We start from the raw sequence: 18,235 nt of genomic DNA, 5'->3' as shown, positions 1-18,235 counted from the left end.
TCTGATCTGGATGTACAAGAGGCACCACTACTGACATATCAGGAGATAATGAGCACTACAAACAATACCAAAATGAAAAAAATGTAAGAACATTTTGCAGTGAAGAGTCACCGATTTTTTTTTTTCCCCTGAAATGGTCACGGCAAAATGGATTTATCCTGTGAGCTGCCATTCATTGGAAAACATCTTACTTTCCACGAAAGTTTTCCACCAAATAGAGAAGCCCAAGTCGCAGCTGGCTTATCAAGGATAGGCAGGTGCCTCTTCATCTTTCCTTTTTTTTGTTTTGTTTTGTTTGCTTGTTTTCCTTGCAGGCTAGGACAAGTTTGCCAACTAAAGCAGGGATCCTCCTCCAGCACTGCAGACAGTCCCAGGCCAGGCCCCTTTCCATCACTTCACGCTTCTTTCCAACCCTTCGGCTCCAACCTTTCCACTTGTCAGGACAGACCTACGTGTCCAGGTGGGTGTCTGCACCCTGGCCTCAGCGTCAGGGGACGGCAGCGTGCTGCAGAGCCAGGTCCTTGGGCTTTGCATGGTGGTGATGCTGGTGAGAGAGCTGCTGGGCGGGCTGCCACTGCCTCCAAATGCTGGCTGGGGGATGTTCTCTGCACAGGAGCACCTTTTGTCCGGGGCAACCATCACTTTACATCAACGGCATAGCTCAAGTGAATGCAGGAAAGGATTTCAGCAGGGAAAGCCGGGAGCCTGTTTCTCCAAGCTGTCGTGGTATTGAATTGGTAGCAATTAATTTAATTAAAAGTACTAGTTAGTTTTGATAATGCAAGTCTCAGACACTAGGAGAAAGACAGATGAAATCCAAGCTCATTAAAAAAAAAATAAGCTTAATTAGGTGTATATTACATCTCCTCGTAGTAAAATTCTGAAAATATATTACTAAGTATCTGTCTAGGGGAAGGTGTTGTTTTTTTTTTAAGGGCAGAATTTAAAAAAATATAGCAACTAAAAATAACTTCATTGTTAATGGAAAAGAAAAATCATTAATTTCAGCAAGAATCAGAACACACTAGTCCACGCATTTTCCAACACTACAGGAAACTCAATCTGCAAAGATTGGAGGGCTTTCTGCCAGTGGGCCAAGCACCCCAGCAACTACAAAATGAGCTGAGGACGTCCAGCTACTCACAGCTGTTTACAGCAGCAGAGCATCTCTTTCAACCCTTAGCAGAAAACAGGAATTCCTTTCTACAGCAAACTGCAGAGTGCTATTGTCACTATAGAGATAAAAGACACAGACAGGGCCAGTAGGCTGTATGAGATGCACATCTGAACAACCTGAAATGCTGATCCTTGAAAGATGGATTTCTAAAGGCCAGATGCAAGAATAAACTTCCTGATAACCCCATCTCCTAAGGGGCTGGCTAATAAAACCTCAGGTTTTCACTAAGTGACTGGCAGCTGAATGCGGATGCAGTAAGTGCAAACCATGGAGTGCTAACAGCAGGCTGGCCCCGCAGCCCCCTGGCTTTTCAGCAAAGGGCTATCCCCCCAGGCTCCACGTTTCCCAGCACACCAGCTCCTGTCCTAGCTCTTGGAGGCTGACTGTGCAACAAAAATCCCGTGCCAGGGCTGAGGAGCCCTTTGAGGCCACTCCTCAGCAGGGTGAAGTTCAGGGCTACGCCACAGCAGAGATGCAGCCTTCGGGGCTGGTGCTGGGAGAAGGAAAGGCATAACTTTCTGTTAAACTCTGTATATTTTCTTTACAATAAAAAGCTAAAAAGTTAAGAATTTACAATAAATTTCTGCCCCTCAGATTACAAATTTTATATAATTATAGAACTGGTGTTTTCCTAAAATTGGATTATAAAAATCAAACCCAACGCTGTTCTACCAAAAAAAAAAAAATGGAGAGGGGAAAGACCTGTGGAAATAATACAGACAAAAAATGTGCTGCATCAAGAAATTACATCTACCTGTATGTCTTCAAAATTTGTACAAAACAGGAAATAAAGGGGCTGAAGCGAAAGGACAAAAAGAAATGAACACACAAAACATGACAGAGCACCAGATACACAATAGACTGGACTGTAGCACCTGTAGGTATAAAGTCCTATGTATTTAAATAACATGTTTATTTTTTTGTTGCTGTTTTTTTGTTTTGTTTTGTTTTTTATCTGGTTCAAACCACATTAAAAATCTGCATTTCTGCTGGTCTTGTTATTTTTTTTTTTTTAGTAAATTTTAAATGACCAGTAGTGTTTAATAAATAAAGTACTTATATATACATGAAATTAGGGACAGTGGAAATGGAGTGTATTGCAGCAGTGCAGGTCGAAACATTCGTCTGACTCTGAAGAAATTGATAGCCTCCAAAAAATTGCCTCTAACCCCCCCACCCTCCCTCCCTTACTATTATTGAGGTAAACATTTCAGTGTCTGGAAACCTCCTTTCTGTGTGACACAGAAATAGCATTCCCCTTCTAGGAGCTCATTGCAGATACAGAGATAAGGGGAAAAACAAAGGAAAAGACAAAACCAACGTCCCTCTCCAAGTCCCCTGCCAGCTCAGCCTCAGCTGGGGCTCAAGTGCTCTTTTATTTTAAGCCCAGACTGAGGTGCTTGTCATGGAGAAAGTACTTAAGCATGTGTCTAATAATGAGCACATGACGCCTTGGTCACTCTGCAGCGATCACTCCTTGAGGTCCAGCTGAGGACTTGCAGCCAAAAGCTGTTTTCAATTAAACGAAAACTTTCATAGACAGTGTCAATTTCCTGGAAATTATCTATTTGATGTTAAAAATAACATTTCCAAGAAACCTGAGTGTCCCTCGCTCTCTTCTTACCAAAATATTCCCAAGAAAAATAAAAATTTTAGTGGAAAAGACTAGAAATGCAGACACTTCTATTGCTCATGTGCTTAAAATCAAGTCCATGCTTAAATACCTTCCTGAACAGGTGCCTATGGCCTCTACGAATATTAACAAAAAATGTTAGCAATCCACAGTACATGAGAATTTTTTGTTTTTTTTATGTAAAAAGATGATAGCATCTGACATTTTCATCACACTGTAGACTTTGAGATTAAGAATACTAGTGCTAATAACAAATACACCAACTAGTTCCAAAGCTAACATCTTTCAGATACAGTACCATTTTACAGAGATTCCTTTTTTTAAAAAAGTTTTTCTTTGTGTGAGCCAGGTGGGCTTATTAAGAGAACATTTCTGGGGAGAGGGAAGGGGCAGGAGGGAAATGTACTACAAACCTTGCAGAACCTTCTAGTGATCTCCTGCTAAGAGTTCCAAGTTCTTCCATTTTCAAGAAATCTTCTTTAGTTAAAATGTATTTTAGAGACTTTATGCAAAGGGAACTATTTGTCATAAAGTCTAGTCACACACACACACGCACACGCAAAGATCTTTGACCTATTAAAAGAGCGCCCCCCAAAAAAATGGAAGATACCTTTTATAACACTGAATTAAAAAATAAAAAAACAAGTCAGAGAGGAAAAAAAAAAAAAAAAAAACCTGACCACTGTGGAACGAGAGCAGTATATTAAGGAGAGAAAGGAACACTGCAGAGCATCGGTGAGAGTGATGTCCATTTTGTGTGTAAGTGTCCGTAACTCATTCGGAATCACTGCTGTCCGAGCTGGAGCCGCTGGAGCTGCTGCTCCCAGACTCAGAGGAGCTGCTGCTGCTGAGCCGGGAAGGGCCTCCAGAGGGAGCAGAGCCGGATTTCTCTGCAGGAAAAGAGGCAGTGAAGCAGTTACTTGCAAGGAACTGAACTAGAGAAGGTTTGCCCACAGCTTTTCTCATCCACTGCTTCATTTACAACCTTGCTTTGCACGGCCAGCGTATTTACCCATTAGCTTTACTCGCTGGAATGGAGCCTGGCCCGTCAGAGGATGAATCTCCTCCAAGACACCTCCTGTTTAGCTCCAAGGGGAGCTTCCACCCAGACGGGGATCAGAGCAGACCCCACACAGCAGCTCTGGTGCCCAGCAGCAGCTCTCTGTGTGCCCACACTAATGGCAACTACCACAGATAAAATCCACGGCTACCAGAAGGCAGGAGCTTTGCCTTAGCGAGGCACACTACAGCTTTCCAGGCACCGGTAGCACAGTAAAACCACAGCCTTTACCTTTCTTTGCAGGTTTCTTGTTGTTGTTTAGCTGCCCACTGACGTCCTGTAAGCGTTTTTCTAGTTCTTTTTTCTTTTCCTGAGCTAACTCTTCTTTAGACTTTGCTGCTTGCTTTTTTCCGCTTGCAGCTGTGGAGGAGGAATGCAACATTTCTGAAACTGCATGGTTGCGGGTAAAAAAAAGAATGGACATCGCTATTTTACAGGGCATGTACGGCTGTGGGACCACTCTGCAGCGACACTGCTAAGATCAAGTGATCACACAGCAACTACACATCCCAGATAGAGGACAACAGGCAAAGTTGTCTAGATTATCCAATCACCATCATCCTGTAACATGCACTTTAAGAGAAACCTTCTGGAAAGTGTTTTAGAAGATAGAAATATCCATGTAATAACCTTGTAGTTACAGGTTACTTACCAGCCAGTTATATGGTCAATAGTTACACATTTCTAATTACAGAATTGTTACATGGGTTTTCTGCCCTGTAAAATAAAGTGTCCCATTAAAGGTTGTCAGGAGGAAGCATCTGCCATTAAAACTTAAGACACCTCACACAAGAATCGACTGTGTTTTACGTTGCTTTAGATATAAGACAAAACAGAAAGAACAAGTTAAAAACCGATAGAGGCAAAGGCTGGCAAGACAACAAGAACACAGCTGCATCAGTTTCGACGGAAATGGTAGGAAGCACCAGCACTACTCATGCTCCTGAGCAGAAGAAATATCACTCAGAGGAGGAGTAATTGAACACAGGTGTTGGCCAATATCAGAAGCAGACAGGGGCCGTATATTTTGCCTGATCCAGCAAGGAAATACCTAAGTTTCTGTGCACTGTTTTAAAGCAGTATTTTTTATTTTTATTTTTTTAAAGAAATCTGGAAAGCAGAGTGCTAAGAGGGTGCGCCCCTGAACACCAGAACAGGCAGCAGACAGCAGGAGAGTCTGGCCATGGTCAGGAATTAATGCTGTGTCTGTGGGCCAGGTTCACCAGCCAGCCAGCTCAGGACAGGCTGGGCTCAGAGGATTGGACAGACAGACATCTGATGTTGTGTGTTACTCCATGCTTTGACTCCAAACCTAATTCCTAGCAGCTCTGGAAAATCCTTTCCTCAACTATTCCACCAGCGAAGGGGGGTGGGGGCAGAAATCAAAGCAGTACTAAAAAAAAACAAGAAGAAGGGCAGAAGTCTGAGCTCTGCTTAAGCCACCTGAAAGTCCCGTGGCGAGGAAACAGCGCTGTGGAAGAGCTGTGAGTATCTATTAGTTATGTTATACTCTTCACAGGACAACTTCCTCTTAACCAAGAAGCAGAAGGATTGAGTCAGGACCACTTCAGGTTAAGCAGCACCCTACTGCTATTTAGCTGGAGCCAAATTCTCAAGGGGCTACAGCAATTCACTCTGTGGACGAGGCACAGAGAAAAGCCTGTACTGTACAGCACTGTACACTCACCAGGGCATTGGCATTCACCCCCTCATCTATCACTGAGGATTAGATGGTAATCAGGCCATCTAGGAATAGCAGCTTTGGCACAAACATACAACTGAGACACATCCAGAACCCTTAGGTAACCCAGGTGACTTTGTGCGAGACATTTATTCCCTTGGTGTTTTGGATTCCAACCACACTTTTTTTTTTTTTTCCTTCCTAATTAGATAAACTATTCAGGATAAGGAACCAATCCTTCCAGGTATCCTTCTAGGTATACACACATTACACCCAACACAATGGGACTGAAACCTTTGTAGTGCCTTCTAAGATCAGGAATAAAGGTATCACGCAGGTCTTGCAGAGGAACAAGTTGTCCCTCCAGGTCTCCATGAGAGGGCATCATGAGAAGGAATAGAAAAACCAGAACGTTTCTGCATATTTTCTCTGGGAGAAAAGAATCTCTAAAACTCCCTGTCATCACCTACCCAGCAGCTGGATAAGAGAATCTCAACAAACATGCCCCGACTCCAAAGCTGAGCCCAAGAGCCGGTTGGGGAACGGGTGCCCCAGGAGGTAACTTACAAAATGGTTTCCTTTGTTTTTTCTGTAAACAAGATTTCACGTATCTCTCCAGTTCTCGCAAAGTTGTGGGCTTCAACGTTTCAAAATCTATTTCTATCTCGTCCGGGTTGGAGTCCCTGAGGGAAGGTTCCCGCGACTGGATGATGTGCACCACCCTGCCCAGCTTCTCCCCGGGCAAGCGGTTGATGTCCAAGCTGAGCTGTCGTTTCTCATCATAGGTCATGGGCAGGCCTTCCTCCTCCTCGTCCGAATCATAGGTTGCAGACGCCTGTTTGCCTCCTTTCTTGGGCTGCCTGGGGAGGTTGGCAAGCATGGAAACATTCATGGGTATATAAAGAGCAACGAACTCTTTCTGCTACTCCCCTTCCAACAAACATCCCAATGCTTTTGGCTTTGAACCTCTAAGCCAGATAGCTTGAACAGCACCACAAAAAAAAAAAAAAGGTCAGAAAGCTGAGATCAGCTGTTCAACTCCTATTATATTTTAGTGCTGTGAGGCATGACAACAAGCCCAAGTAGCAGCAGGGGGGCAGCAACGAAATAGCATGTTCTTGCCGGCTAGGCAAAAGGCAAAAAGCAAAACCTTATCTGACAGTGATTGGGCAGGGATTGTGAGAGAATCAGACAGTGGAAATGTGATGGCTCTGCTGCCAGCCCTAACTTAAAAACTCCCAGAGGTTGTCTGGGAACAGAGACACTATTCAATTGCGAGTTAACTGTGCTGACAACTGAGCTTCACCAGGGAATTCAATGGGACAAAAAAAGGGACAAAACTGGGCTGAAAGCTCTTGGTATTCCCACCTAAGGCAAGTTGTGGGAGGCAAGCTCTCACCTGTTAGCTGTGGTCGTGCTGTTTGCTTTTTTAGCTGGGGCTTTCTTCTGCTGGGCTTGTTTCGGTGGTTGAGCCACCTTGGGTTTCTTCTCCTCCTCAGCTTTTACTTTGTGCTTTTCCTTTTCCTTCTCTTTGTCTTTCTTTTTCTTCTCTTTTTCCTTCTTCTCTTTTTTTTTCTTTGGTTTGTTCACTGGTGCTTGTGACAATGCAGCTAGCTGCTCATGGACAGCTTTTAGCTTAGGAGAGAAAAGTGAAAAAATAGATCAGAGTTCAAGGCAAGATAACTCGTGCCTCCACATACACTTCCTCCATGTCCTGGACATGTAAATATATCCCCAAGTTAGCGATTGAGCAGTCTACTGATTGGACTTCGGAGGCTTTGCTTGAAGTTCTTTAAAGAATACAGTGCAAATGTGCAGAAGCTAACTGAAAACTTAATTCTTGCTTTATAGTAGCAAATAAAAAATAAGCTTAATAGTTTGGTCTAGAGTGCTGGCGATGTGGACTCTGAAATGCCAGATTCCCTTCTTGGGTCTGCTATTAACTTGCTTTGAGACACCAGATAAATCGTTTTATTAATGCTTTGTTGCATTAAGGTAGTACCTATGACCACTGCATAATAAAAAAGGCCATGTCTCAGAGCTTGTAACAGCCAAAACAGCTTCTGTAGATGAGGTACAGGGTGAAAATATCACACAGGAAGATTGTGACGGGTGTCATTGTGCCCAAGCTCTCATGCCAAATGTGGGTCACGTTGCTTACCCAGATCCCCAGTATTGTGTGCCCCTTCGTTCATGATGGCTGAATACTTTGGGATCCCCAGAAAGCACAGAACACCAGCCGTGAGAATGGTTATCTCAAGGAAAACTACCATGACATCAAAACTACACTTATTGCACAGCTGGGAGTTCTTCCCCTTGAGCTGGCAGAAGGGGAGATCACTCTGCTGCATCGCAGACTAGATGGGATTTTTAAGAAAGAAAAAAAAAAACACATTTCTGCTAAGCCCTTTCTACTGCACAGACACACATACAGACACACAGCTCGGCCACTCCAATAACCTGCTCCTGGAGCTCTGCCAGCCGAGTCGCTCGCTCTTCTTCTGAGTCTGAGCTGTCTGAGTCGGAGGAGCTCTCCTCGCTGCTGTGGCTGCTTTCTGTGCTTTTGCTCACAACTGGTGCTGTCGGAGGAGGAGGTGGTGGGGCCTCTGCGGGCTCATCAGGCATCTTCGCAAACCTCATCTCAAAGACATCCTACAAAAAAAAAAAGGGGGGGGGAAAATGGTGACAAAGGAGCCTCGGCCACAAAGACCTCATTCTTGTCTTTTAAACCCACCAGACACCCCACCACGGGTCAGGGTCCTCCTGCACTGAACAAGGGGCTGTACCAGTAAATAACAAAATACAGTGAGCACTCTAGAGCAGGGGTTGAAATCGTCACAGTAAGATATAGTTCCTCCTCTCATCAAGGACAAAATTAGTCTTGCAGTGGGATAGGAGCAGGCAGGGGAAGGTCACTGAATCTCCCTCTGAGATCCTTTTGTGGCTGGGAAGGTTGTGGAGGGGCGATGGGCTCTCACACCTCTGCTTCCTGGGAGGCTTCTGCATCTTGTCTGCACCAGCCTCTGCCAGAGAGAGGCACTAGACTAAACGGATCTGACCCACTCTGGCTTTTCTAACCAACTTCCCTCTAGGTTTGGCTTCACTCTTTGCTGCTCCCCAGCTCAGCAGACTTCTAAATTGGTCTTTAGCTCTTCCATAAGGTCAGGGAGGAATCTCAGCCTCTGCACGCCAACTGCACAGCTGGTCTTAATGCCAGGATCCCCTACACCCTGTCCAAAGATTGAAGCACTCGCTGTAATACTGTACATTTCACAGTTTTCAACTCAATTTCTGGCACAATTTCTCCCAGTTTTTCCAAGGTGCATGTTCAGAGGGGCATACACATTCCGAAAACCCAAGAAAATGCTCCCATTATTTTATACAGCAATGATTATAACATTTTAGGCATGGCATTGGGCCACAACAGTTCTGCATCAGAGAGTATCTAAAGGCTCTTTTCAAGGACTGGAAGAATCACCGACTCTCCCCTGATGGTGCCAAGGGCAGATCCATGCTTGGATGTCTGAATGGACACCGTATAGCTGTACTCTGAAAGATGCAATTGTCAACACCTTTACCTGGAGCTTCCTGGCCATGGCTACCACTTCGTGGTCTGGAGGATTGTACTTGTAACAATTTGAGAACATTAACCGAATATCTGCTGCAAAGCCTTGTGCATCCTGGTATTCCCGACTGTCCATTTTTTTCTGCAAACAAACAAGCCAAAGGGAAAGGGGAGAAAAAGCCATAAGCAAAAAGCATTTATAGTAATTGCATGAAGGATGTGCGTCATGGGGAGGGCTCAGAACAGCTTCAAAAATCACATTTGTCTAAGAGAGCAGTAGTTTAATCAGGCTTATTAGCTCCTAAATAACATTTAGAGTTTCTGCTTTTTAAAATAAGCAAACAAAAGCCAGACAACTGAACAAACTGATCTACTTCCACAATAGTTTAAGCTCTTAAGATTCTATATTTGGGTTGTTTTCTTTAACAGCACTATGTAAGTTTGTCAGGGCCCCCCTTCTGCTAGAAAATACAGGCAGTCAGACAGGGAAAGAGTTTGCAGGATTAGAAACTAATGTAAGCAGAGAACATAGACTGAAGGGCAGGGAGTCAACAGACAACGTTACAATGACAGGATTACCTTCAGCATGTATTTCTATATGCTGCTTGGGTATTTTTACCCTCTAAATCTGAAAGGGCAGAGAAGATTACAACCATCTCCCGGCTGCCTTCTAACACAAGGCATGAATTACACTTGGTGATTTCTACGCTAAGTCAGGCACTTGCTGTTAAGCTACAGACCCAGCTCTTGATTTAAGAAGTCCAACCGACAGATACAGAAAGGATACGGAATTCACCCTTCACGAACCAGTTCCTCATGTTATTTCCTGCTGTTGTGAGGAAAAATATCAGGAGCTAAATATTTGCAACTTGTTCCTTTCTCTCATTTTCTAGCTCTCAACTTCATCCACTTCTCTTGCTGTTTGGGACTGAACGATTTGGTTTAGAGAACAGTTTATGGCATTCCTAGCACTTAATTGATTTTATGCACGTATTGCTACCATGTATAAAACCTTAGCTCCCATTGCCCCTACCAAAAGGAAATTTTAAAAAGCTAACACTAGATTTCATTTGCATCTAAAAAACACGGTTTTAAAGACACTCGCTGTTTGCCAAGTGCTCGCAGCCTCCCTTTTGTATGTCTTGTGCACCTGTGTCCCCCAGCGACAGGCAGTCGGGCTGCAGATGTGATCGGGCAAGGCTCCTTCCCCACCAGAGCAGAAGGCAGGGTGCTTAGGCTTAGGCTAGAAAAACTCCCACTTGTTCGATGGAAATTAAACATATGTCACAGCTTTGAATACGGCAGATACCGGAATTACTTTGAGACATTGCAATGACTCCTAAAACTGCTTTTGCTCCAAGTAAGGCAGAATTGCACCTCCAGGGATGCAGCTTTTGGAAGCATCTGCCTGCAGGGTAGTTCCTGCAGCATCCCTCCCCGCAGGGCTGCAGCTCGACGCCTGTCCAGCTCCTGTCTCGAGAGCTCGTTCCCTCGGAAAATAAACGAGGAGCAAGCCTCCGAACCACAGCACAAAGATGGGGAGGGAAATGCAATTTGTGTGCCTCTCCTGTCTGAAGGAGAGCTGGCCTTGTTTGAGAAGGGTCTCAGGCCAACTCCAAAGCAAAACAATATGTTCGAACGAAAGGGTCCATTTATTTTAAAAGATGTCTTACTGCATGAAAGGCTTTTTTGATATGCTTGTATTTGTTTGGCACACTCAACGGCTGATTACAGCCTGTGAAATACATTTCAGTGTCTGAGGCTTTGCTTTCATCCAAAACCAACAGTTTTATAGCCCAATGCTTTAAACTGTCGATTTTTTTTTTTTCTGCTTTCGTGTAAAGAAAAATTAACTTGACAAAAGAAAGGATTTTAAAACGATGTGGTGGAATATATTTGGGTTACAAATTCACCTTGATATATTCAGCTGTTTAGTTTTTTTTTTTTAAACATTTACAATGGTAAATCAGAAGACATAGATAGCAGGACTGGAAAGACATCAGTCTGGGGGCCTACTTGTGCCCTACAAAAACTGCCTCAACCAGAAGGGCTGCCTTGGGAAACTGCATTTGTACTTCAGAATAGGTACAATTAAAGCAATCTTCATAAATTTCCCCAAAGAGCCTTCTTGTCACTTTCAAGACCCCAAGACTCGGCTGCTCTGAAACCACAGCAATTCACTGCCATAAAGCTAACCAATAAGCACAGTCGGATCCCTGGACGTAGCACTTTATTCCCAAAATAAACACCTTTCTAAATCCTCTTACGCAGCAAGGACCATTGTTTGTTCACTATGGAGCAAACCAGAGGCAGAGCCATCCACATCCCTGCTGCTGGGCTCTGCAGGACCTCATCCTGCGCTGCACGGCAGGCACAGCACCCTGCCTCCATGTGCCCAGGCTCCCCAGCACCAGTGGTGGACACAAACACACTGCAGCTGAGCCCTGCACGCCTGTGGATGGGACAGCAGAAGCACAGCACTGCTCCAGCTTCACAGCAAGCATTTCAACTGCTTCGGGGAGTTAAGGCTGCTGCCTCTTTGATTTTAAAGCATAATCCATGCCCTTCTCTCCCTTTCTCCCTGTGTTTCATCCGTTTTCTGCTCCAAACAGTTCTGCACTTCTTGCCTGCTCTGTGATGACCGAAACCCCTGCAGACCCCCTGTGCCCTCAGATCTTCCTGCTTGCAGTCCTAGCCCAGCACAGCACCCCAGCACACCCTCAGCTCCCAGCTGTGACCTGCTCTGCTGCAGCCTCTCCACCTCTCACCTCTCACGGCACAGCCACAACAACCAACCTGCTGCTTCCACCACGCAAACCATCTCCAAATCCTTCCGAAGAACACCTCTGCTGGGCGCACAGCCTGAAAAAAATATGCTCCTGGGCAGGAAAGGTATTCCCTAGTGAAAAATCAAACTTGGTACAAGCAGAGAACTGAAGTTCCAAGCAGCCAGGTACTGCGGAATCCATTGCAGCTGCAGCAATGTTTATGTTTTAGTTCCTTGCGTAATTCTTTCAAGATTAGTCTGAAGGCCATTATTTGCACTGCTTTACCACAACCATTGTCACTCGTGCAGAATTACATTTCGAGCCTTTCAGAGCCACAGAGAAAGCCCCTGACACCTGCACTGCCTGCAAATGGCAGGTTTCTGTTCCAGGCACTTAACGTATTATAGACTGCATCTCAGAAAAGTCACGCCATGATCTACCGGCCAAGGGCAACGACAACAAAACACTTCATAAAGAACAATACAAGACAGCACTTCAAACAAGTTTATTAAAAAAAAAATCTACTACGTAGAAAGACAAGTCCAGAGTCTTTACATACAAAAGACTCTGTTGGGTCTGCCAGCAATTCTTCTCCAGCTTTCTGACCTATACTACAAAAGTACAGAGGGAAAAGAATCACCTGCACTTGCAGAAGAAGTGCAGAGATGGACACTTTTTAAAAAGAATAAAGTTAGGACCACAAAGAGTTTCAAGAATGAAGCAGTCACCAACCCAAAAAATCAGAGCATTGCAGCTACTTTTTGCAAAATGCAGCACAGAAGCCCTTGCAACGAGAAGCCACCTAGTCACATGTGAAAATATCAGCTTTGACAGTCAGGATTCCACTTCTTTCATCTGTAATCTTACTGCGTTCACCTGGGCTTGATCCACCAGGCAGCAGGTATCTCTGGAGAGACCCACGGCATCCCTATGAAGTCAAGGAGCTGCGACGGAGCCGAGACCACGTCTTGAAAGGACTAGGTTCGCCAGTACAGTAACTGAATGACTTCATCTAGGACACCATCATCTAATTGTTTTCACAAAACAGGTAGAGAAGAGGTTATCAATAACTGCATCCCTCTAGTGTGATAACGAGAATTACAGCTGCACTGAGCCAGAGACACCTCTCCCCATCTCAGCCACGTCTGTGAACCAGACACCCTTTAAAGCTACTGGACACTTCAGGAACTCTGAGCTGATTTTGGCACAGCCCATGATAAGCACAGGCAGATATAACTGTAGGCACAGTACGCCAAACGTCGTGACCTCCTGAGGTCTCCTCCAACCTGAATTACGCTATAATCCTAGCCACATGGATGGACCTTCAAGCCAAGTGGAAAAAAAAAAAGACTCCATTGCAAAGGGAATTGAGCAGACCTTGACAGCAAGGGATGCAGTCATATCATTAAAGCAACGTGCAAGGACTAAGTAGGCCTCTAGTACTGGCCGTCCAAAATTAGCAGGATGGCAAACAAACTGCAGAACCAAAACTGACGGGAACTTCTCCCTCCCTCATCCGTGCTCAGAGCAAGAGAAAATGGAAAGTTACTCAAGAAAACATTGGGAACTTCCTCTGTCAGCAGGACATCCCAGCCAGGCACCAGTGCTCCACCTCTCCAGACTACACCGATCAACCCAGTCCTTTCTCTTGCTTTTACCACTTGTTTCTGGCTCCCCCTTCTTGCTCGCAGCTCAACTCACCCTTCTTACTCTCTTTTCTTCCCAGGAAATTGCTACAGGCCTTTAATACAACTTGGCTTAACTGCAAGTCTAAGAAAATACTGCACATTGCACTGGTTTATGTAAATAAAGCAAGGGCGCAGCAAGATCAGGAGATGAACTGTCCCCAAGCCCAGCTCCACCAGAGCCCACTTGCAGCACTTTTGGCAGCTCAGAGAGGGCCTTCGTTGTACAAACCAAATCAATAATAATATTTAGTACTTAGGCAACACTTTCCAGATATATGTCTTCCCAACAGCTCTGTGAGGTAGGTTAAATACTATTTATCCCCATTTTATGACTGGGAAAACTAAGGCACAGAGGCATGGGGAAACTTGCCAAGGACCATGGCATCAGGATGGCAATTAACTCAGACACTTCTAACTCTTGCTCTAGTCCTCAGCGCACAGACTGGGATGACACGATTCTATGATTCTGTGACTATTCTTTCACCATTAAATAATGCAACTAAAATACTCTTCGAAATGCTGTATCTGCAGTAAGAACCCCTGCAGCATCATGGCTGAATGGAATGGCACATCAGAGCACCATGTGCTGCTGCCAGGTACTGTGAAAGATTTCGCCAATGCAGGTGTAAGGAATCAGGAATGAGGCTGTCCTTTTGTCACCTGAGCATTTTAAACAATTCTAGGCATTGGCCAAGCTGGGAGCAATACAATCCTGGCATGCCCATGAAAGCCAGCAGAGGCACTTTAACTTCCTGCACACGGAAGAAAGTCTCACCTCTGCTGACATCAATTCCAATGGCCAAGCAGAAATGGGAACTAGAAAGACACAGCTTTGCTCTGTGGATATTTAGGAGGGGCTAAGAAACTCGCCCAGTCTATACAGAAAAACATCTTGAATATCGGACCATGCTAAGCTAAAGTCTTGAAGAGCCAATCTTGTACCACACAAGCATCACATTATTCCCTCCCCCTGCCTACCAGATCATCGTGTTCCAGCTGGAATTGCTCAGCGTAAGCCTATCTGGACCGTGCATCATGCCAACAAGTAGCCAGGCAGCGGTTTCTGGAAATGGGATACTATTAATTGAATCCTATGAAATACAGCACCTCTTCTTCTCCGAGTGCAACACGATCCCAATAACACAAGTTTAAATAGCTGGACTATCCGTAAAGAGAAGAGGATGCCATCATATAGTCTGCTTTGTAGGGCAGAAAAAAAAAGTCCCAGATTATGGGGAAAAAAAGGAGAGGGTAAGGAAACAAAATATAAAAATATCCAGATGATATCCAGTTTCAGTTTCCACCCTTGTCCCTTCCCCCTCCCCCAGAAGGAGCCGGTCCTCTGCAACCAGAGGGCCGTGACACCCTGCAAAAGAGGTGGTAAATGTGGACGTACTTTAACAGTACTGAGATCCATGGGGTGTTTGATAATGTCATGATAGTCATGTAGTTCCAAGGCCTCTGCATCAACAGGCTTGTAAAAGGGCCATGCATAGGCTGCATGCTTCTTCGAGAGCATCTCCTTGAGAATGCTGTCACAGTACTTGAGGTGCTCAGAGAGTTTGCCTTTCTTCCCTGCGTGCTGGGGGACCTCTCCGTCCTCAAGGTCCTTCTTTGGTGGTTTGATGGGCCGGCCGCCGCTCTCCCGTCGAGCGATGATTTTGGCCTGTTTGGGGTCCGAGAGGGGCGTGGGTGACTCGCTTCGGCTGGCAGTGATGGCAGAGGTGGTGGGCGTCGTCGTGTCCGCTTTTCGCTTCACTCCCTTTTTCTGAAACAGGAGATGGACAGGCTTCATGAGTGCATGCCCGGCTGTCACGCTAAGCTAGCAGAAACCTAGCCCAATTCATCCTCATTTCTGCGATCTGCCTGTCCTCTGACAGAAAACACAATTATTTCCCTGGGATAAATGGGACTTGTGACTAGAGGTTTCGACACACAATTCAGTGACCACAACACAATGTATTACTACACGTCATCTGAGCCACAGTAACCAGCCATTTGCACGTCTCCAACCCAACCCCAAACATGATGAAAAATGTGTTAGCTCTATGTATTTCACTGAGATTTAAACTAAGGACTCTTACCTCATGTTTGCCAAAGGAAAGGAGTGCGCCCAGTCGATTACTGCAGCTCAGCTGATGCATGGTGACTTAGTAAGTGTCAGTAACTTAACCACATGTCTGAGTCCCCAGTGGCAGGATCAGGCTATAAGTTCTGAACCAAAGCATATTAATCACCAAAGACCCATGAGCCCTCACTCCCTTGTATTTAGGGGATGTGCTAAGGTAGATTGTTTATTACGGACAAGAGTAAGAATTTAACGATTTTGCTTCAAGCAAATAAAACATACATCTCCCATAAATTCAAGCTGTGACTGTCCAGTCAGCTCTTTCTTGTGCTCCTAAGAAGGATCTATTCCTCTGGAGGAAACAACAACAAGAAAGGGGGAGGGAGGTTCCCCGGGGAAATCTAAGGCAAATCTTAAGTAAATCCCAAGCAAGATTAATTTTGCAGTACATATTTGGCAAACTCACTTTTGGGTTCATCCTTGAGTTTTAAAATTAAACTGATTCTCAGAAGCAAGTTATTTGAACAGAAACTGCAATATGAGACAGGCTTCTGAGGAGCACAGCATTGCTGCAAGAAGATCTGACTTACAATTCCCCTAGTAATTCTCCAACTATAGGGTTAAATAAGAAAAAAATCCAGAGCTCTGCTGACCCATGCAACCTCACAACAGGGAGCACCAACACTTTTGCAGTTAATATATCAGTTCAGAGAACCGAGCTTTGAGCTATGCTTTGACTATTTTTTAGGTAATACACAGCTTGCTAGGAAAATTCCGGTTATTTAGAGCAACATTTTCATTTACCCATAAATTAACATATTAAATAGTGGAACACTAGTGACACCTCCCAGGAGATTACTCAGAAAGGAAGACAGAACTAATGTACCCAAAACCTGTAGGCAACATCAGTCTCCTCCAACTGGAGTGAAAGGCTTATCGTGACCTCGTTTGTGGCAGAGAGGAACATTCCCAGTGCTGGGGTGTGCAAACCTTAATGGAATAGTCCCAGGAAAATCAGGGATTCAGTTCCAGAGGGAAGACACGCTTTGGGTTATATGGAGGAAAACAGGGGAAACCTCCAGCAGCCTTCTGATTGAGGGAGCACTGGCTAAGGCTGAGGTCAGATGAGAGCTCGTAACTGAGCTGGAGCAATTACAGGTGACAGCACCTCAGCTGGGGTGCAGTAAAACTTTTCTGAACCCACTGCAACTTGACAGCAAGCCCTTGTGTGAGCACATCCCAAAGGGACAACAGTGGCCAAGGAGTCAAATGCAGAGAAGTTATGCACACAACCAGCAGTAAGGGGATGAAAATAAAGCACTGCTCAGCAATCCTGCCTTCTGAAGAGGAAGGGGTCAAGTTCTCCATTTACCTTGACTACTGGTGGCGTAGGAGGAACCACAGGCATTATCGGAGCAGCAGGCGGAGGGGGAGCAGCGGCAGGAGGGGCAGTGACAGGCGGGACATTAGCAGTGATGGTTGGCACAGGGGTGGCAGCAATGACGGGCGTCTGAGACACAGCTGGAGGGACGTTCTGGAACGGGGCCGGCGGGGAGACGGAAGACACGGCCACTGCTTGCTGCGCTCCTTTCAAACGACAAAGTGAAAACACTGCAATGTATTGACGGTTACAAACGCCGACAGGACACTGTGAACAAAGTGACACCGGTGCTGCTGGATTATACAGTCATGGGCTTGGCAAAAGGATCCCAGTTCATGGCCACAAGAAGAGCACAAAGGACACCGTGTGTGATTTGCTTGGTGCCATTACCCAGAGGCCAACAAGTTATACAATGAAAAAAGAGAGTTGGGTGCCTAACCTCCAGGTAGCCAGGCAAATGTCTCTTACACTATGCTTACATTGTTAAAGAATTACCTACTAATATAAAATTAAACAGGACATATAATAACTAATAACTAAAGTATCGATATGCCTGCATGTTTTTATAGCTGTGTTCAGCAAAGGATGCTGAGAATACACATCGTTACAAATTTCTCTCAGCTTGGATAAAGTTGCAGCTCCATTTGGCACCTGAGATGTGGGAAAACAAAGAGGAACAGTTGACTTTTCCAGCGCAACAATTAGACTTTGTTTACAGAAAAAAAAAACTTTCAACAATTTAATTCAGCCAACACAAGCTCCTTTATGAACTGTTTTACCCTGCTTTTGGATGTTTTCATCTTAAATCCATTTAAAATCAACTCAGGGTAAACTGAACTAAACTTAATTTCGACTGATATACAATAGTCTACACAGCCTTTTGCAATAGCTTAATAAATCCTTTATGGTCCATCACACTTTATTCTGTGATGTTGCAACCGTGTGTGCAAAAGAAAAACTATCTGGGGTTTAGGAGTTTGGCAAGATTTAGCGTCTCTGCTGTGTCGGATTTCTGTTGGGACCTTGGGTGAGTTGTATAAACCCCGATGTATAAAGGCACCCTGCACCACGGTGTGTCACTTGCAGCAGGCTGGCGTGTCTAACTACCTTGTCTCTTCTTGCCTTGGCTTCCTCTTTGCACACAGAAAGCAACAGCACTGCCCTCCTTCACTGAAGCGTTGTGCAGATGGAAACATCAGATGGCAAGATGTTCG

At 44.9% G+C, this 18,235-nt stretch overlaps 1 protein-coding gene across 3 annotated transcripts in view; it reads right to left on the bottom strand.

The window, feature by feature from the left end:
- Positions 1-2,451: 2,451 nt before the first annotated feature.
- BRD3 (bromodomain containing 3) overlaps positions 2,452-18,235 on the bottom strand; it is a 36,278-nt gene continuing 20,494 nt past the window's right edge. For all 3 annotated transcript variants that reach the window (XM_084298935.1, XM_084298934.1, XM_084298936.1), the window contains 8 exons: positions 17,013-17,227; positions 14,969-15,340; positions 9,130-9,258; positions 8,012-8,203; positions 6,951-7,186; positions 6,119-6,411; positions 4,102-4,230; positions 2,452-3,700 (listed from right to left, as the gene is read on the bottom strand). In XM_084298935.1, coding sequence (XP_084155061.1) covers positions 3,585-3,700; positions 4,102-4,230; positions 6,119-6,411; positions 6,951-7,186; positions 8,012-8,203; positions 9,130-9,258; positions 14,969-15,340; positions 17,013-17,227 — 1,682 coding nt within the window. In that variant the 3' untranslated portion in view covers positions 2,452-3,584. The remainder of the gene's footprint in view (positions 3,701-4,101; positions 4,231-6,118; positions 6,412-6,950; positions 7,187-8,011; positions 8,204-9,129; positions 9,259-14,968; positions 15,341-17,012; positions 17,228-18,235) is intronic.

Source organism: Netta rufina, assembly GCF_964035555.1.
Source record: "Netta rufina genome assembly, chromosome: 20".
In the NCBI taxonomy this organism is placed as follows: domain Eukaryota; kingdom Metazoa; phylum Chordata; class Aves; order Anseriformes; family Anatidae; genus Netta; species Netta rufina.
The sequence above is the reverse complement of the archived record's forward strand: the minus strand, read 5'-3'. Positions and strand labels throughout refer to the sequence as shown.